A 21,286-nucleotide genomic window follows, 5' to 3' on the forward strand; every position below is an offset into this window, starting at 1 on the left:
TGCCCTTGTGATAAGCTCAAATCTGAAAGTAACTCCATTTTTGAACCAAAATGCCCATATTCTCACTTAAGAAGGGATCTAATAAATGGAAGACCAAGGTAAAGGCTTTTTACATTTAAATGCAAGCCAAGACAATGTAGATATTGGATCTACCATCTTCTTCTCGTTCCAAGCTTCTTCAATCAAAAGCACCAAAACCACACTTTAGTCTCTCAGAAACTCAAGAACAAGGTTTAGACTGATTAGGGTTTCTTCTGGCCATCAAAAGGTGGTAAGGGGGCTAGAGAAAAGGACTTAAGGTCCTTTAAATAGGGTTCAAACCCTGAAAATTAAGGTTTCCATGCACAACCTTTACTCGTCGAGTCGGGGTCTTCCGACTCATCGAGTAGGAGTCAAAAACCACGTGGGATGACTAGATTCGACACAACGAATTGGGGCCTCTAACTCGTCAGGTTCCCTAAAAAATGAATAAAAAGATTTTAAAATATACCTAGGAGTCGGGGTGTTACAGTTCTCCCCTACTTGAATTAGACTTCGTCCTCAAAGTCTGTTGCGGTAAATAACTCTGGGTAATACTCCTGCATCTCTGCCCCCGGCTCCCAAGTCCACTTTGATCCCCGTCGGTGCTGCCATTATACCTTTACCAATGGTACTTCCTTGTTTCGTAGAACCTTCACCTTCCTCTCAAGAACGATCACTGGCTTTTCCATGTAATTTAGGCGCTTGTCGACCTATATGTCATCTAATGATACCACTGCCTCCTCATCTGATATGCACTTTCATAACTGTGACACATGGAAAGTAATGTAGACCTGACTAGGCTCCTCCGGGAGATCCAGTCTATATGCCACCTTGCCAACCCTGGCAATGATCCTGAATGACCCAATCTATCGGGGACCCAATTTCCCCTTCTTCCTGAAGCGAATCACATCCTTCCAGGGTGAGACCTTCAGTAGTACCATGTCTCCCACCTAAAACTCCAGCTCAGATCGGCGCCTATCGGCACAACTCTTCTGCCGACTCGCTGTCTGATCTATTGAATCCTCTCGGTAGTATCAAAGACTACCTTTGTCCGTCCCATCACCCTATGATCGATCTCACCCCAACAGACTGGGGTGCGACATCTCCATCCATACAACAGCTCATATGGTGGGGCACCAATACTGGAATGAAAGTTGTTGTTGTAGGAGAACTCTGCAAGGGGTAGGCAGGACTCACAACTCCCAGCGAAGTCAATAATGTAGTCTCTCAGCATATTATCAAGAGTCTTTATGGTCTGCTCACTCTGGTCGTCCGTCTGCGGGTGATAGGTTGTACTGAAGTGCAGTCGCGTGCCCAGTTCCTCGTCGAACTTCTGCCAAAAACGGGAGGTGAACCGAACATAGTGGTTTGAGACAATAGAGACTGACACCCCATGGCGAGCAACGATCTCGTGGATATACAAGTCGGCTAACTTCTCGGCCGATAAACTCTCACGTATAGCTAAGAAGTGGACGCTCTTGGTCAATCAATCCACGATGACCCAAATAGCATCGAAGCCCTTCGCCGTCCTCGACATCTTGTTGATAAAATCCATCATGATATGTTCCTACTTCCACATGGGAATCTCCAGGGGCTGCAGCTGGTTGTGCGGCCTCTGGTGCTCGACCTTGACCATCCTGCAGGTCAAGCACCTCTCTATGTACCAACTGATTTTTCGCTTCATGCACGACCACCAATAAATCAATCGCAAATCCTGGTATATCTTGGTGGTGATGGGTTTTGAGCATTCTAACACTCTTTTGGTGTACATGCAACCCTAGAAACCTTGGATCTATGTTTTCTCTAATATTCATGCAAATAAGAATTTTCCAAGGTTTACATCCTAACTAGCATGGCATGGGGTACTTGTAATATAAAAAATAGTAGAATGACATACCTTTGTAGTTTCTTGGATTCCTTAAGACTTTGTGAGCCTAGCACCTCAAATGTGATGCCTCAAATGTTTCACACAACACCACAACTCTTGGAATAACTTGAGAGAAGAACATTTTGATCAGAAAATCGGTTAGCCCTCATTGTCTTGCAATAGTGGCCAATTTTGCTAGCTATGGAGCTCTTTATTATAGTGTGCCACGTGTAGGGTTACACCATGTAAACCCTAATGTGCATGGCTTTTCATTTCCCCCATGATCCATGGGTTGTAACCTCCATGGAGCATCCATGGAGCACCCAATGGGACCTAGCCCAATCTAGTGAATCATGAACCATAAACCCACTATATAAGAATGAATGATTTACAAATCAATCCCCATATATTTAATTAGTCTCTTTTTTATCACAAAATTAATTCCAAATTAATTTTTGATCAATACTAATTAAATAATATGATTTCATACTAATATATTAGAACTTATAATATATTAACAAGTCATAAGTGTCCTTTTCTCATTTTGTCTATCCAATAGTTGAGTTGTCGATGCAACCCAAATGGACCATACCAAACTGGGTTACGTACATACTAAATATAGTTATTGACTTAGACACCTTATCCAACAGTTTCCCACTTGGATAAGTCTAATAACTATAGTTACAGGTATGATTTCTGGAACCGACCTGCAATCGTAGCTCTTTCAAAGTCTCGCAGAACTGAGATGATGATGCGTTGTTTAAGATAAGTGATCATATAATCCTCTGTTCTAAATATCAACCGGACAAATACATGGAACAATGTCGTACTTATTGTCTAGCAGTTTGTTTCCCGATTTCCGATTTGTTTGACATAGAACTAAACTGAACACATCAATTTGGTTCTGACTAGGCCCGGTATATAGGTCAAAACAAAATCATCGAGGGGCCCATATATCGCTTATAATCCTCCAAGGACTAGAAGGAACAGATAAACTTTGACTCACATGCTTGTACTAACCACTTGTTGAATCATACACAAAAGCACATTTTATAACATCGAGTTACCGATGCGTTTTCGTACAATCAATGTACAACCAACTCATAATCAACAACTCATATCTCTAGGTTTGAAGACTTATATGATGTTACCGTCTCACGATCATTCGAGATAAATTCCATGAAGTGATACAAGTGAGCGTGGGTTGAATCCAATACTCAGAACTTATGAGCACTCATGAATGTTGTGGCAACCATTTGCTATGTCTAGCACCTTAGACATCTACAAACCCAATTCATGACATTCTTGATTCATATCTACTTCCAACATATGACTGACTGTGGAGAGTTTGAATAAAGAAATTATTCTGGAAGTCAAAACATGCAAAATTGAAACGATAATAAATAATTGACACAAGATAGCAACAGTTTACTTATAAATAAACAACAAATTTTATTTAATCATCAAATGTCAATTTATATTTTACAAGTTTCAGAAATAACTATCTAATCTGTAAAACTAATATCATCCTTCGTCCCGATGCGCCTCGCATGCTGCAAATGCTTAACCCTACACAGTCCCTTCGTGAGGGGATCTACTGGGTTCTCATCCGATGATACCCTCTTTAACACGAGGATTCCTTCTTCTATCCGATGTCTAATGAAATGGTATTTTTTGTCGATGTTCCTGGATCTCCCGCGATCCCTAAGTTCCTTAGCTAAGGCAACTGCACCTTCGTTGTCACAGAAAATCTCCATAGGCTCCTTAATAGCTGGTGCAACTCCTAGGTCTCCAATGAAGCTCTTTAGCCATATAGCCTCCTTTGCCGCCTCGCTTGCTGCTATGTATTCTGATTCTCAAGTTGAATCAGCCATTGTTTCCTGCTTGGAACTTTTCCAAGTATTCGCTCCTCCATTTAGGGTAAAGACCCAACCCGACTGAGAGCGGAAATTATCCCTATCAGTCTGGAAGCCATCATCACTATACCCCACTACTCTCAAGTCATTAGTCCCACCAAGGGTAAGGACCCAGTCCCTAGTCCTTCGTAGGTACTTAAGAATATTCTTCACCGCAGTCCAGTGAGCCTTGCCAGGATTCCCTTGATATATGCTAACCATGCTCAAAGCAAAGGCTACATCAGGGCGAGTACAAGTCATAGCATACATGATCGAGCTTACAGTGGAAGCATACGACACTTGACTCATCTCAGCTATCTCAGCCTCTGTACTCGGGATCTGAGTCTTACTCAGTTTGGCGTTAGTATGGATCAGTAAGTCACCTTTCTTGGAATTCTGCATGTTGAACCTTTTCAACACCTTATCCAAGTAGGTACTTTGAGTAGGTCTAATTAGTATTTTACTCCTTTATCTCAATATCCTTATCCTTAAGATATAGGCAGCTTCTCCAAGGTCCTTTATAGCGAAACACTTCCCAAGCCAGGATTTAACTTCCTACAAGGTTGGGATCTGCATTTCCTATGAGTAGTATGTCATCCACATACAATACCAAAAAGCTAACTATACTCCCACTAGCCTTAACATATACACATGACTCATTTTCGCTCCTTGAAAAACCAAACTCTTTGATTTTCTCATCAAAACAAATATTCCATTTACGAGATGTTTGCTTCAATCCATAGATGGATTTCTCAAGCTTACACACTCTATTAGGGTGCTTTGCATCGACAAACCCCTCTGGATGACTCATATAAACATCCTCAACCAACTTTCCATTAGGGAAAGTGGTTTTGACATCCATTTGCCATATTTCATAATCATGAAATGCGGCTATGGCTAGCAAAACCCTAATAGACTTAATCTTTGCTACTGGTGAGAAGGTCTCATCATAGTCAAGTCCCGGGTTTAAGTAAAGCCCTTTGCAACCAGTCATGCTTTATAAGTGTGTACATTTCCATCCATGTTGGTATTATTCTTGAAGATCCATTTGCACCTGACCGTCTTACGACCCGGTACATTGTCAACCAAGTACTAAACTTGATTGTCATACATGGACTGAATCTCGCTGTCCATGGCCTCTTTTCATTTAGCGGGCTTAGGGCCTGCCATGGCTTCCTTAAAGTTGTTAGGCTCATCCAGATTTACCAGTGTCCTATCACTGATAAATTCATCACATTCCGCAGTAATATGAAAACCATAGTAATGCTAGGCGCTACCTTCAGCAGGATTGTGCCGGATATGTCACCTACGTCATGGATACCTGGGAGGAGGGTAAGGTGACTGTGAGTGATGTGCCGGTGGTGCGAGAGTACCCAGATGTGTTTCCAGAGGAGTTGCATGGGATACCTCCGGAGAGACAGGTGGAGTTCAGGATCGACCTGGTTCCTGGTGCGGCCCCGATAGCCAAGGCACCGTATCCGTTGGCTCCTCCTGATATGCAGGAGTTGTCTACACACCTGCAGGAGCGGTTAGACAATGGATTCATCAGACCGAGCAGTTCAACCTGGGGAGCCCTAATTCTGTTCGTGAAGAAGACGGACGGGTCGCATCAGATGTGTATAGATTACCGGGAGCTGAACAAGGTAACAGTGAAGAACCGTTACCCATTCTCGAGGATTGATGATCTCTTTAATCATCTACAAAGGGCATCTTGGTTTACTCCAAGACTTAGGAGCAGTACAAGGAGCACTTGTGGGAGGTGTTGGATACCTTGATGAGGGAGAGCTTGTACTCCAAGTTCTCCAAGTGTGAGTTCTGGTTGCGCGAGGTGCAGATTCTTGGGCACCTTGTCAACCAGAACGGTATTTTGGTTGACCCGACCAAAGTAGAGGTCGTGATGAGATAGGAGGTTCCGAAGTCTCCATTTGAGATTCGGAGTTTCCTAGGATTGGAGTTCTATTACCGGATATTCATTCAGTATTTCTCTAAGATATTCGTACCCATGACCCGACTGACGAAGAAAGCTATTGTTTTTCGTTGGGGGCCTGAGCAACAGGCAATGTTTGAGACATTGAGACAGAGACTATGCAAGGCGCCGATCCTTGCCCTGCCAGAGGGCGTGGAGGATTTTGTGGTATATTACGATGCGTCTATCTTAGGGTTGGGCGTATTATTGATGCAGAGAGGACATGTTATCGCTTACGCTTCAAGGCAGCTAAAACCTCATGAGGCGACTTACCCGACGCACGATTTGGAGTTGGAGGTGGTTGTCTTCGCCCTCAAGATTTGGCGAAACTACCTCTATGGGGTCCGTTGTACCATTTACATGGATCACAAGAGTCTGAGGTACCCTCATAGACCATCCGAATCTGAATATGAGGCAGCGTCGGTGGCTAGATGTGGTGAAGGATTACGATTGTGAGATCCTCTACCACCCAGGAAGGCCAATGTGGTGGCCGATGCTCTTAGTCACAAGGCTGCTTTGATCAGAGACGTTTGCTTGTGGATGATAGTGGTGACTCCGCTTCCAGAGTAGATTCGAGAGGCCCAGTGGTGACTCCGCTTCCGGAGCAGATTCGACACTACCTCTATGGGGTCTGTTGTACCATTTACTTTAATTACTAACTAAGATTGGTTAATCCTAGCTCTAACAATTTAATGTTCACTAAATCACTAGGTAAACAAGTTCATGCAGTTAATGGTCATTAAGCTACACATAACATGAAATTAAGCAACTAAAGAAACAAATATAAGCATGCTAGGTAACGATAAATCAAACACAAGCAATTCACCAACTAAATAAATCCATGTAAAATTAAGCTATTCATAAGTTAGAAGCTTGATCTAGCTAGACAAGAGTAGCTAGATTCAGCTGCTCATAATAGCAACTAACAAACAAACACAAACTAAATAGGCAAGCATGTTCATAAGTATTAAATAAGTAAACTAAATTATGAACCTCTACTCCTTTGGTGTTGAGAACCTTTTTCCAGAACTTCTCCTCTACTAAAAATCGTCTTCTAGAAACCCTCCAATCAGCCAAAAGTTCTCCAAGTCGTAATGGCCAATAGTATTTATATTATCTGAATTTTCAAATGCCACGTCGTGACTAGATATTCATGACGTGATCCGTAAGTAATCCGTATTCGCCATGGACTCTTTCTTCGTGTACCTATCTTCTGGAAAGATCATGACCACATCGTGGCAGGAGGGTCCACGTCGTTATTTCGGTTGAATCCATGAATTTCTTCATCTTTTGTACTCCAAGTCTCCAATGTTCCATATATTGTCACTTTTGGTCCCTCTCTTCGAAAATGCTTTATTTTGGCTGCAAATAACATTTTATCCTTATAGGTACCATAATTATGTTGGATTAGTGTCTAAGTCCATAACTATTTTGGTATGTACTTGACCCGATTATGAGCATGGTTCTTTTGGGTTGCCTTCACCATAACAATGTGTAGGATGAATTAAGGAGAGAAAAGATTAATTATGATTTATTAATATATTATAAGAATAATATATTAAAGGAGAAATCATATTATTTAATTAATATTAGTCAATAATTAATTAATAATTAATTTTGTGGCTAAAAGAGATTAATTAAATATAGGGGACTGGACTACAGTTATTGGATAATTGAGTTGTTGGGCTAAGGAATGCTAAAGGAACAAGGGGTGAACAAAATTATGATGGGAGCCCATCATATTTTCGTCCATGGCCTTATCCCAGAAGGTTCCATGGGCTGCTTAGAGTTTAAGTTGTCCATTAGGGTTTTAACCGAAACCCTAGCAGGCCACACAAGTATATAAAGAACCCCTTAGGCCCCAAAAACGTGGCTAACTGATTCCTTAGGGTTTCTAGACGTTTTTGGGTGCCTCCTCTCTTCTCCTTCTTCATCTAGTTGCTTAGTGGTGTTTGTGACTCCATCAGAGGTGCAACACTTGAGGCATTAAGCTTTCTAAAGCCAATCAAAGCAAGGAATTGATTGTTATTGCAATTTAACAATCAAAGGTAATTACTAAACCCTTATTTTAGTTCTTATTTAATAGATCTAGGGTTTATAGCTTTGGATATTCAATTGCATGTTCATTAGACAAACTAGATCCAAAAGCTATTAGGGTTTGCATGTACACCATAGGATTGTTGTATTGCTTGAAACCCATCAGTGGTATCAAAGCCTAGGGTTGTTTGTTTGATGTATTTGATGTTGTTATGGTTTATTCTTTCTTAAAAATTGAAAATTAGGGTTTCTTTGAATTCACTTCTTTCATGATTTTTGGCATCTTCAACTTTTGATTCTTAAGAATTTTGATCTTTTGATCTTCAATCTTGACAGCTCCAAAAATTCTCTAATTTTTCACTTTTCGGTAATTTCTTTCTCTCTCTCTCTCTCTCTCTCTCTCTCTCTCTCTCATTTTTACATGTATAGCTCACTTTGTTTCACTCCAAACCCTACATGCTTAAGCAGGGGCGCTTAACTTCAACCTTTATTGGTTAAGACATAACTTTCTTGGATAGATTTCTGGTTTAGGCTACTAAACATATTGCATCCCTCAAACTAAGCGGGGTTATGTTTTTGTTCCATGACTTCACCAAAATAAGGGAGGCCACAAATGCATTATAACGTATATTGGCTCAACTAAACATTTGAGCTCTTATCGGATCATCCCATATAACACTAGCAACAACAGTTCAAATTATTACTACTAGATCCAATTAGTAAAAATTTTAAAAATTTACCAAATTATCTAACAATTCAATTTTTCTACCCCCTACCCCACACTTATTTCATATAATGCCCTCATTGTATGCATAAAATAAATCAAAATTATGAGAAAGGAGAAAAACGAACATACTACCCTGTGATAGCGGTGTGAACGAAACTCCAAAAGTGCGGATAAAATGTGCATTTCGAACATGAACCTCTTCAAAATATGAACTTGGACATGAGCTTGATAGAGAAGTAAATGAGCCATTAATCAACAAATCGAAACTTCCAATCTTCAATAAGAGTGATGCAAATGTGTATAAGAACGTGGGAAAGCATATGTTACAGTATATGGTGGAGGAAACGAGCCATAACGGTCTTTAGAATGATCCCAAGAAGATACGTGGAAAGCCATAAGGTAAAACACCCAATGGTTTTAGAAATGGATAAAATTTCGAAACCACGTCGTGATGTAGAGTACCACGTCGTGGTGTCGTGAAAAAGACATGTGCATAATTTCTTATTTATACCAAACCACACCATGGAAAAGGGTGCCACGTCGTGAAAACTGGGCCTTTAGAAAATATTAATATCCCACTTCTTCATGAACCTTGTACTTTGACCAATATGTTAATGGGTTAAGACTCTTCTAATTCTGTATGTAAAGACACTTCCAGACTTTATCCTCTCTTTCTCTCTCTTTAACGCACCCCACACTTATGTCGAACTGTTGGTCGCGACTCTTGACTTCATAGACTCTAACGATACTCGTCTAAATGAACACAACCCACGACTCAACTTTACTCCTTCCCAAAACTCCTTAGCAAGCTGTAATCAAACAACCAAAAGAAAATAAAAGTAACATAATAAACCAAGTCTTACAAACCAAAATAAGTTCAAAAACACACAAAACAAAACCAAATAAAAACTAAATAAAAACTAAGAATAAAAAAGTCAATCATCATCGCCATGTCCTTGTACTCCACTAGGTCCTTCTCCATCTCCCCTTGGCATCCAAAGCTCCTCCAAAGTAGGTATGTACGGGCACTGCGGCGGCACGACAGGTGGTCGAACTACACCCATGTGAGAAAACATGGCCTCCAACATTCGCGTGTTGTAATTCATCCCACCACAGATATTATCCAAATAGGACCCAACCCGACTTTGAAATGGGTTAGTGGGCATTCCTTCCTCATGTTGTTGAGCAGCATGACCTCTCTCAACTTCTCCCCGGGCTCTAACATTTCTTCGTCTTCTAATAGGAGGTTGCTCGGGTTGTTCCATCTCTTGCTCTCCATCTTCCGGGGGTATAACATAGCCTCCCCCGACATTGACCACCACTCGCATAACACCCAAAAACTGAATAGTTAAATCATTGTCCGAAAAACGGGTAAGATTCCCTACAAACTCGTGAGACAAAATCCCATATGACCGGGCAAGACGGGTGACCAAATGTCCCATATGACCGGGCAAGACGGGTGACCAAATGTCCACCCGTAATCGGACTTCCTTTTCGTGAACTGGTCGTTTTCTTTCCCATAAATATTGCGAACATGTAAGGAAGATCACAACACACCCCAAGAGTAATAATACTCCACAAAAAGAACAAATCTTGTAAAGAAACCTTATCACCATGGTGTTTGTGATTGATAGAAAAAGTGATAAGGCGGTGAAGAAAATGATACACCGGGTTCCGAATTTGTGCTTCACTTGAATCACGAGAATTATACTCGTGATTGGAGATAGTCCGACAAAATTGAGCATAAAAAGTACCAGGCATAAAATCCCGAACGCAACTAAGTAAAAATGGAACAAAGAACGGAGATTGAGTCTCCACTTCTGTATAGATTCCCTTGCGCCAAGCAAATTCCCAGAGACTACATTCCTGATACACCCCGCCCAACCGGAAAACTAGTGCCCAGTTATAATAAAAGTTAATGGTGCGTTCTTCAAAGCTCACAGTAGAGAAAAACTCCACTGATAATTCCCAGTACACGGGTTCTTGGATCGCGAACAAGTTCCTCCACCCATGGCAAGTAAAGGAAAAATGGTCTCCCTTGTACACTTTAGTCCAATAGCGTTCCAATTCAACAACCATTCCAACACCGCCAAGCCATCCCCAACCGACAATCGGAGCTATAGCAAACTCCCTATTGTAAAACCATCCCAAACGGTTCTGGTATGTCGTCAACAAGGCCCGTGAAATGTTCTGCGGAAAGCGATATAACCGATGAATACTCGCCACATCAATCGGATCATTGTCCTATTGAACAACCCTTCTAGGTGCCATACCTGAAAATAAAATTAAACCAAGCAAACAAAACTGTAACGCCTGTGTTTCTGGGCTTGTCATTAATGTTGATATAATAGTCTAGGTTAACCTTTGTAACCCGTTTTGAAATAATAGAAGTGTATTATTTGAGTATTATGTGTTTTGTGCTTAACTGTGTGACTTAAATAAATTAAGGATAAAAATAAGTGTCAAAATAAAATGTTAGATAATCCCGATATCTATGAAGGATGTGGTAGTGGTCGTGACTAGGTTTCCGAATATATAAAGAATGTTGAAATCCGAGTTATAATGAAGAAGTTATGACCTCTCAAAGCTTTGCGACAGAACCGACACGACGCTGAATGACGTAAAATAAGAAATTAAGATAGAACGATATTTAGCTCTAGTAATCTAAACGAAAGTCATAGAGCTCATTAAACCGAGAGCGTGCATGAAAAGAATGCCCAAATCTGACTTCGTATCAGGAAGTTATGATTTTTTTGAAGTTTCGACTTAGTAGTATGCAACCCCAATCCTCGATTTGAGATCGAGTGATTTTTAGCCGAAACAATCTAAACGAGAATCGAAGATCTCGTTAATAGTAGTGAAACGATAACAAAGATAGGCGAAAACGGACGTCAGATGAAGAAGTTATGAATTTATAACGGAGTTTTCCTGTCCCGACCTACTAAGAATAATATAAAAGTAATATATTTATAATATATTAAAAACAAAGTCAAAATTAGCCAATGGAGTCTAAACAAGAGTTGTAGATCGTATTCTCACCTAGGCGTAGATATAAAGAACGTCGAAAACGGAGTTCGTATGCGAAAGTTATGAATTTCTGAAGTTCATGGCGCGAAACCCCAAAACTGTCAGACACCACGACGTGGTAAAAGTGCCACGACATGGCAGGAGCTCTGGAGTCTGTCAGACCCACTTGCAATGACGCATGCAGTGAAGACCCAGCCACCACGACGTGGTAAACCGTACCACAACGTGGCAAAGGCAAATTTTGCCCTATAAATAGATTTGAAGGGCCAACCGAGTTTGGTTGCTCAAATTCTCTCCTCTCACTCATATTACCTCGATTTACGTGCAAAGAAGTTCCCCCGAAGACCCGGTATCATCTCGAGACCCGAAGCAAGTCCTGAAGCTGGAAGATCCCGCAAAGAAAAGAGTTTTCGAGCCGAAGCTATACCCGTAAGAAGCCCGGTGAGTGAAGTGAACCCAGTTTCACCGAAGAATACTACTCTTAGAGCCGTAGTGTTGTCCGATCATCTTCTGATCAAGTGAGTGTGTAGTTACTTTCTTCTAATGCATAACTATGAAGTATTTTATACAAAATACGTGTTATGTGTATATTTTGTTGTTATATGTGTGAATGTATATTCACTTTCTTCTATCTCATAGATATGATTTATTCTCTATGAAATACGTGTTATGTGTATGTGTCTCATCAGTTGTTTGGAATATGTATTGAATGAGAATGCTATATAGGTTTTAAACTATGTATAAAAATATATATTTTTATCTACTAATATGTTGGGTAGAACATGGGTAGATAGTTGATGTGTGATAAACAGATGAGAGGCCTCGATGTTGTTGTTGTTTATCTAGTTATTCAACGGGGTATGGATAACGACCACGGACTCTTTCTAGATAGTCCTGTGGAATGCTAGCAGGCTCATAACCTGTAGGTGTTGTGAATGATGTGTTCACCGGTGTACTCTATCCCCCTCATGGTTGCCTTTAGGACATCTACTGTTGAGGAAACCTCTTCGCAGTAATGTCCGTCCCGATGAAAATCCTAGATCAGGTCCCTTGAGATAGATGTTGTTTTAGGGACGTAAAGTGAGGATGACAGGAATGAGTAATTGGGTTATTGTTGGTTGGTGAAATTAAATGTAATTATTTATTGTGGGTTGAAAACCCTATATGCTCACCAAGCTCCCAAGCCTGACCCACTCAGTTTTGTTGTATTACAGGTAGTGGCGCGAGAGCATAAGTTGGATGACTTATCAAGATCTTTTGATATTTGACCAGTTGTTATATGTAACTGTTGTATGGTTTATCTTTTGTTGTTTATGCTTTTGGTCTGTTTATCGGAACATGACATCCTAAATATTGTTATATAATGAAAATGCATCTCTTGATGAAATGCTTTGATAAACTTTATTTTACCATATTTTATTTTGGGAACAAATTCTGCAACTCTTTTAAATCAAAGAATTTACTCTGAAATTATTTTAAAAGCATAAATGAAACCGGTTTTTTTGGCTGTGATTTTGGGGATGTCACAAAAACACCCAAAGCATAAAAAAACGAAGTAGAATTCTGTTTACCCAGGAACCACGTCGTGGTTTTGCACGCCACGTCGTGGCTTCTCAAGCGGAACGTGGTCACAGATTGAACATTGTATGCGCAAGTCTAACCAAAAACAATACTTGGGGTCTGTTTCTATTGCTATTCTAAAGGCTTGCAACCTAAAATAGTAATCCATTCCACCTAATTTTGGAAATTTTATCACTCACATAAACCCTAGCCATGAAAATGTATAAATTGCAAGTAATGTCAACAATTAATGGATGAAATACATACCAGATTGAGTTAGAAGACAAGAAAATGCAATAGATTTAGAAGAAAAGCTAAAGAAATCGGTTGTGGGGACTCTTGCTTCCGTTCGTGTGACAGTAAACAAGTAAACAAATGGGGAACAACTTGTGCTCAAAGGGTTTATGAACTGGTCCCCACCGGTGACTTTTTAAAGGCCTCATCGTGGCAGGCAATACCACGTCGTGGATTTCTTTTGGGTCAAAATCAACACGGGTCCATCTCAATGGTCATCAGTATTGGGCTCACCCTGTAATTTATCTATAGCCACGACGTGGTGAGGTTTACCACGACGTGAACCAAGTCTGGACCCTATAATTTTTAGATAATGATTTTTTTTTTTGTTTTTGCTAATTGTTTACCACTTATTTCTAAATTTTCCCACATCTAATTTTTACCACTTAATACTATTTAGATGATGAATTGATAGCTTTCCTAATCAAAAACTCAAAAACTAGAAAGAAAAGAAAAGAAAGTGCAAACCAAACTCGGGTTGCCTCCCGAGAAGCGCTTCTTTTTAATGGAGTCATGAGCTGGACTCCGTGTCTCCTACGTCGAATTGTCATAATAGCCCACCACTTGGATCTTTTGTTCCTTGAAACGCCTCTTGTAAGCTTGCACTCGACGAATATATGCCTTTTTAAAATTCTCCTTTTTAGCCTTGACTTCGTTTCCATCGAGCTTGCGTTTGATCCTTTGAGTCTTTAATCTTTCATCATTTTAAGCTCTGTAGTATCCTTTTCCTTCTTCACCACTGGACTAGTCACCCTTGATGTAACATCCTCTTCATCACTTGACATCTCATCACTTTCCTCACTTAGCAAAGATGTTGGTGTTGTGTAAGCAATGACTTCAATGAGAAACGGAACGGATGCTCTTGGTTTAGTGCGTTTGACTTGATTAAGTGTCATGATTTCTCCCTCCATGAGCTTTTCCAATTCTTCAAGTTCATTGTCTTCATCAACATTTAACACTTCACCTTTAACATCGTATCCTTGAAACCCATCTTGCATTCCAAAATCTTCCTTATCATCACCAACCCTTAATGTAAGCTTGGATTCACGAACACCCACTAAAGCTCCAACAATATTTAGTAAGGGCCAACCAAGAATGATTAGGACATTAGTATCCATGATAACAAAATCAACTAGGAAAACAAACTTCCTAATTTTAACAAGGATGTCCTCTACAATCCCTCTTGGATGAGTCACTGAACGATTGGCCATGTGAATTGTCATTTTTGTAGCCTTCATTTTCTGAATATTAAGCTTCTCATAGAATGTGTAAGGCATTAAATTAATGCTAGCCCCAGAATTGGCTAAAGCATAAGTCTTCAGGTTGTTACCAAATTCACGTGGGAGAGTGAGGCATTTAGGATCTCCCATCTTCTTTGGTATCTCTCCCAACACAGCCCTCGAGCTTTGCTCACTTAGAATTACCTTAGAATTCTTTTTCAATTCATGTTGAGTGTCTATTAAATCTTGGAGGAACTTAGTGTATTCTGGAACTTTTGCAAGTGAATTAATAAAGGGAGTATTAATAGAAATACCCTTTATTTTCTGAATAAACTCTAGATGCTCCCTTTCCAGTGGACTAAGATTAGCTTGAGACGGGAATGGCAAAGGTGGTCGATAAGCCGAGACGGTTTCTGAAATTTTCTGTTCAGACAAGGGCCACGACGTGGACAAATAAGTCCCACGATGTGGTTTCTGTATTTTAGCAACATTTTCGTTCTCGAGTTTTGGCTTCTTCGGCTCTGGATCGAACTGTTGTGGCTCCTCTTCTAGTGCCTATAAAAATTCAGAGATTGCCTCTTTTTAGTATCAATAGCCATGACATGAGGTTGAGTCTTCTTCTCGGGAAATTGTGAGGATAAATTTTTTTTCACCAAAGTAGCGAGTTGATTAACTTGGACTTCTAAATTATGAATTGACGCTTGATGATTTCTTAACGAAGCTTGCTAGTCCATCATCATTTTGTGCTGTTCCTTCATCATATTCAGGTGTTCCCTTAGCACTGCATCGGTATCATTGTGCCTTTTCTCGGATGCTTCCATAAATCGAGTTAAAATATTTTCCAAGTCTACTTTCTTCTTGGGTGGTGGCTGCTCTTTTTCGTAGAAGCCTCGGCCTGTCTGCTTAAATTTCTCCTCTTTTTGCTTCTTGTACTCTTCATATGGCTACCACTCTTTCTTTGGTTTTCTTCAATCTTCATCATACTTTTCCCCACTCGAGTAGCAAACTTGAGCCTCTTATTCCCGTACTCATCCAAATGGCAATCTTTGGTCAAATGTGGGCCAGTAAATCTCTCGCAACCAACTCGAATTGCATGAATTGATTGGTCCATTTGGGTCAATCTCCTATCCATAGTGTTAAGCATTGCCATCACAACAACCATTTTTTTAGTTCGTGCACCTCCACTGCCTTTTATTCCGTCACGCCCTGGGTTGTGATACTCACGAGAGTGCTTTGAAAATTCTTCAATCAGCTCCCTGGCCTTATTTGGGTTCTTCTTTGTTAGTGGTCCTTGCGAATCAAGGAGTTTTCTAGTCATGACATTCAACACATCATAGAATATCGACATCTCTTGCTGAATATTTAGGTCATGTTGAGGAAAATTCCTTAACAACCCCTTGTAGCGTTCCCATGCCTCGTATAATGACTCCCCCGGATTTTGTTCAAAGTTGGCAATCGCCTTCTTGAGTTTAGAAATTTTGGAGGGTAGGCAAAACTGATCTAGAAATTTTTCACGCAATTGGGCCCATGTGGTGATTGTACCAAATGGAAGTGCCTTCAACCAGTCTTTTGCAGCTCCTTTGAAAGTGACTAGTAACATCCTTAGCCAAGTTGTCTCCCTTGGGATATTAGGAGTATTAAAATAATCCGCAATATCATTGACCTCGTCTAAATGCTTGGAAGCATCCTCATGATCTTTCCCATAGAATGGGATATCCTTGAGTGCAGTAAAGATATGTCCCTTTAACTCGAATGTGGCATTGGTAGGAATCGTAGGATGTACTAAACGCGGCCCCACATCATCTCGAATGCACTTCTTGTAATCCCCCATGGCCATCTCATCAATGTTCGCCATTTCGTTCTCCGGCTCATTATCAGGTTCACTAGTATAAAGTCCAAATTTTGTTTCTGATTCGTACTCGGACTCGTGTGGATTAGGAATTTGATCGAAGTCTTCAAACTTGCTCTTTGAGGCTGAGCTCGATTCTTCCGTTTTCTTTCCTGACTTCCTTGAAAATGCTTATTTCAGTTCTTGTAAAGGCAACTTCTTATTATTCTTTTTGTGCAGCGTAGACTCCGGATCTTCAAGCGGTGGCACCAAAGGTGTGTTGGATTCTCTGGTCATGAACTCCTGCAAAATAAACAAAAATAAAAACGTAAAACTGAACTAAAGCAGAAAAGTAAACCAAAAACTAAAGAAAACTGGAATTCACAGAATCCACGTCGTGTCAGGAGGCTCCATGTCGTGAGTTCTGTAAAAAAAATTCTATGCTAAAAAAATAACTTTTTGCAGGTTTTACCCCACAAAAGGATTGGTCAATCAAGAGCAAATAAATAAATAATAGCTAAGTCGTTCCCCGGCAACGATGCCAAAAACTTGATGTGCACAAAAGTACCCACTAATTTTAATATTTATAACTTAACAAACTTAGACTAACTATGCACCTATAGACAATGTACCTAGTCAGATTATAGTATAGCTTAGGTAAGTTGGGTATCGATCACAGAGAACGGTGTTACTAATTAATCTACTTGCTATCAAATTAACCTAATTATTAACAAGTTTAAAAGGGTTTTATTTGATTTTACAAGATCAGACGAACTTAACTCAAATTCAATCAATAAGTAAAAACACTCTTATCTAGTTCGAATCCACTTCGTCCTTATGGCTAGCTAATAATTATGGATTATCAAGTTGGTTATTATTATATTAGTAATTTAAGTCTAACTTTACCAATAATTAATTAATTCATGTAAAACTATGTATGGTCACACACAATTAAACACATAATCAATTATGATTATGAATATGCTATGTAAGATTTATTATGCAAACTCAATTATAGTCATAATTTACATTCTCTAGCACAACTAAATTTATTTACTTTAATTATCAACTAAGATTGGTCAATCCTAGCTCTAACAATTTAATGTTCACTAAATCACTAGGTAAACAAGTTCAAGCAGTTAATGGTCACTAAGCTACACAGAACATGAAATTAAGCAACTAAAGAAACAAACATAAGCATGCTAGGTAACGATAAATCAAACACAAGCAATTCACCAACTAAATAAATCCATGTAAAATTAAGCTATTCATAAGTTAGAAGCTTCATCTAGCTAGACAAGAGTAGCTTGATTCAGCTGCTCATAATAGCAACTAACAAACAAACACAAACTAAATAGGCAAACATGCTCATAAGTATCAAATAAGTAAACTAAATTATGAACCTCTACTCCTTTGGTGTTGAGAACCTTTTTCTAGAACTTCTCCTCTACTAAAAATCGTCTTCTGGAAACCCTCCAATCAGCCAAAAGTTCTCAAAGTCGTAATGGCCAAAAGTATTTATATTATTTGAATTTCACATGCCACGTCACGACTAGAGATTCACGACGTGATCCGTAAGTAATCTGTATTCGCCAAGGACTCTTTCTTCGTATACCTATCTTCTGGAAGGATCGTGACCACGTCGTGGCAGGAGGCTCCACGTCGTGATTTCGGTTGAATCTGTGAATTTCTTCATCTTTTGTACTCCAAGTCTCCAATGTTCCATATATTGTCACTTCTTGTCCCTCTCTTCAAAAACACTTTATTTTGGCTGCAAATAACATTTTATCCTTATAAGTACCATAATTCTATGCAAATAACCAAAATATTAATAAAAATGTTGATCAATATTGCCTAAAACTATGTATAAATATGGCAATATCAAGATGCAGCCACTAGATATTCGCATGTGGAAATGGGAAGATATCACCATGGATTTCATAACCAAACTTCCCAGGACCGTGAGGGGAGTGGATTCCATATGGGTCATCGTGGATCGGTTGACCAAGAGTGCCCATTTTATACCGATCCAGGAGAGCATTTCGGCTGAGAAGCTGGCCGGTATTTATATTCGAGAGGTTGTAGCCCGACACGGAGTGCTAGTCTCCGTGATTTCTGACAGAGATGTACGGTTCACTTCCATATTCGGGAAGAAATTCCACAACGAGTTGGGTACTCGTATGCACTTTAGCACCGCTTTTCACCCGCAGATGGATGGTCAGAGCGACCGGACCATCCATACTTTGGCAGATATGCTACGGGCATGTGTCTTAGACTTCAGTGGTAGCTGTGATACCTATCTTCCATTAGCGGAGTTCTCCTACAATAACAACTACCACACGAGTATTGATTGTCCTCCCTTCGAGATGTTATACGGGAGGAAGTGCAGGACCCCAATTTGCTGGGGTGAGGTTGGGAAGAGAGTCATGGGGAGTACCGAAGTGGTACTCAAGACTACGAAGAGGATCCAACAGGTCAGGAGCGGGCTTCAGACTGCTTAGAGTCGGTAGAAAATTTATGCCGACAAGCGTTGTTCGGACCTGGAGTTCCAGGTTGGGGATATGGTCCTCCTGAAGGTGTCACCTTGGAAAGGTGTCATCCGGTTCAGGAAGCGGGGCAAGTTGGGCTCCAGGTACATTGGTCCTTTTAGGGTTGTAGCCTGGGTGGTCAAGGTAGCGTATAGGCTAGATCTGCTAGCCGAGCTTAGCCAGATTCATAGTACCTTTCACGTCTCCTAGCTGCGGAAGTGTCTGGTAGACGACTCTGCAGTGGTACCTTTGGAGGGTATTCAGGTGGATGACCGCCTGAACTACATTGAGCGACCAGTAACTATTCTCGATAGAAAGTCGAAGGATCTGAGGAACAAGAGGGTCGAGCTAGTGAAGGTGTAATGGCAACACCGTAAGGGCTTAGAATGGATGTGGGAGCCGGAGGATGAGATGCAGGAGCACTACCCCGAGCTTTTTCCAGATGCATCAGCAGACTTTGAGGACGAAGTCTAAAATAAGTGGGGAAGATTGTAACACCCGGTTCCCGGTATGTATTTTAAATTTAAAGATGTTATGTTTTTACATTGGGACTTGGCAAGTTGGAGGCCCAACTCGTCGAGTAGACAAAACTTTGGACGCGGATTTTAAGTAATCTACTCGACGAGTCGGGAGCCCGACTCGACGAGTAGGACTGTCTAGTGGAAACCCTAATATTTAGGGTTTGCACCCTATATAAACAACTTATCTTGCCTCAACCCAGCCTCCATCGTCCCTCTCACTTCCAGAAAGCCTTATCTCGAAACCCTAGAGCTTGTTCAGTGTTCTTGAGCCATTTTTTAGTATTTAGAGTTGTTTGAAGTTTGAAGGAAGAAGTGGAAGCTTGAGAGTTCTTGAAGAGGCAATTGGATCCAGATATTTTGCTCCATTTCTAGTTTATTCAAGGTAAAAAGCTTAAACCTTGACTTATCATTTGATAGATCTCCTTTAAGACATGGATCTTGCCATTTTTGGGACATTTCTAAGCCAACTTTGGGTTTGGATCATATTGTGTAGTGTTAGCTTCAGATATGGAACCATTGAGGGTTCCCATGGCATAAAGGTGCCAACTTTATGGCCATGGGAAGCCCATGCATCTTATAAACCCCATTTTATATCCTTTTGAGCGAAAAACCCCATGCATGGACATCAAGTTCATAGCTTTACGTATAAAATGGACCCTAGGAGATCAGATCTATGATTTGGATGCATTAAGACCCACTAAAATTGACTGTATATTTTTGAACAAAGAGGGACCAGGCGAGTCGTTCATGGGGCTCGGCGAGTCGGGTCATATTTCCCATCAAATCCTTCTGTTGATGGACCAAATGCTAAGATAGAAGAACACTCGGATTTCTAGGCTCATTAGGGACTTGTAAATCATGGAACTTGGCGAGTGTATGAGCGGACTCGGAAAGTTCAAGGCAATGTCCCAACCACATGAAGACGGACTCGATGAGTTCAAGAAGAACTCGACAAGTCATAGACTAAACACCTTCATGCGAATGAAGATGGACTCGACGAGTTCAAGGATGAACTCGACGGGTCAGTTGAAGGAGGTCCTAATGTTTTGTGAAGGAGAACTTGTCAAGATCTTGCTAGACTCGACAAGTAGGGACGCAGTTGTAGCATTTTATGGACGTGGGGGCTCGACGAGTTGGTGGACCAACTCAGCGAGTCTAGTCAACCAGATGTTGACTTTTACCAGGGTTTGGACCTTGACTTTGACTTGAACTTGAGTTGACCCTTGTAAGGGTTATGAGTATGAAACGGTAATCTAGAAAGGTTGTTGTGTAGGGATTGAGGAGTTGAGAAGAGTTGATTTCTATACCGAGGACAATGCGCACTACACACATCGAGGTGAGTTACCTTCCAGTAGAAGTGGGCCTAAGGCCACAATGCCGTCCCAATAGTACAAGTTGTTGTTAGATAATTGTATTTGTAATAGTTATCTATGTTTGCTACCGTCTGATGTGATTTACATATTAGTATAGTATGATGCTGTGTGATAGTAGTAGTAAGGGGAATAGTCCCCGATTTTCGGTCGATAGGGCCGATTAGGTAGTGTAGTACCCATCCATGCTAGACAATATGATTATGTTTGATATTATGTGGTAGTAGTAGGGGGTGAAATAGTCCCCGTAACCGGTTGAGAATAACCGAAGGGGAAGGTCGGACACCCCGATATGTCTGACAGGGGTAGGTTAGGCCCCCCGTATGCCTAGCAAGGTAGGTCGGGCACCCAAGTATGCCTGAAAACATGTTTATTATATGGTATGTGGTATGATGGGGGAACTCACTAAGCTTTGTGCTTACGGT

The 21,286-nt window shown here is 40.6% G+C and overlaps 1 protein-coding gene and 1 non-coding gene across 2 annotated transcripts; one reads left to right on the top strand and one right to left on the bottom strand.

The window, feature by feature from the left end:
* Nucleotides 1–14,083: 14,083 nt before the first annotated feature.
* Nucleotides 14,084–16,469, bottom strand: LOC111911152 (uncharacterized). The gene is made up of 3 exons (XM_023906943.1): nt 15,466–16,469; nt 15,314–15,395; nt 14,084–15,169 (listed from the first exon to the last, which is right to left on the bottom strand). Exons 1-3 carry the CDS (start codon nt 16,467–16,469, stop codon nt 14,084–14,086), a joined length of 2,172 nt encoding a protein of 723 aa, XP_023762711.1.
* Nucleotides 15,979–16,085, top strand: LOC111911166 (small nucleolar RNA R71). Its single transcript, XR_002856779.1, has one exon. It is a non-coding gene; the product is annotated as a small nucleolar RNA R71 (small nucleolar RNA).
* Nucleotides 16,470–21,286: the final 4,817 nt, after the last annotated feature.

Source organism: Lactuca sativa, chromosome 8 (assembly GCF_002870075.4).
Source record: "Lactuca sativa cultivar Salinas chromosome 8, Lsat_Salinas_v11, whole genome shotgun sequence".
NCBI classification, from domain to species: domain Eukaryota; kingdom Viridiplantae; phylum Streptophyta; class Magnoliopsida; order Asterales; family Asteraceae; genus Lactuca; species Lactuca sativa.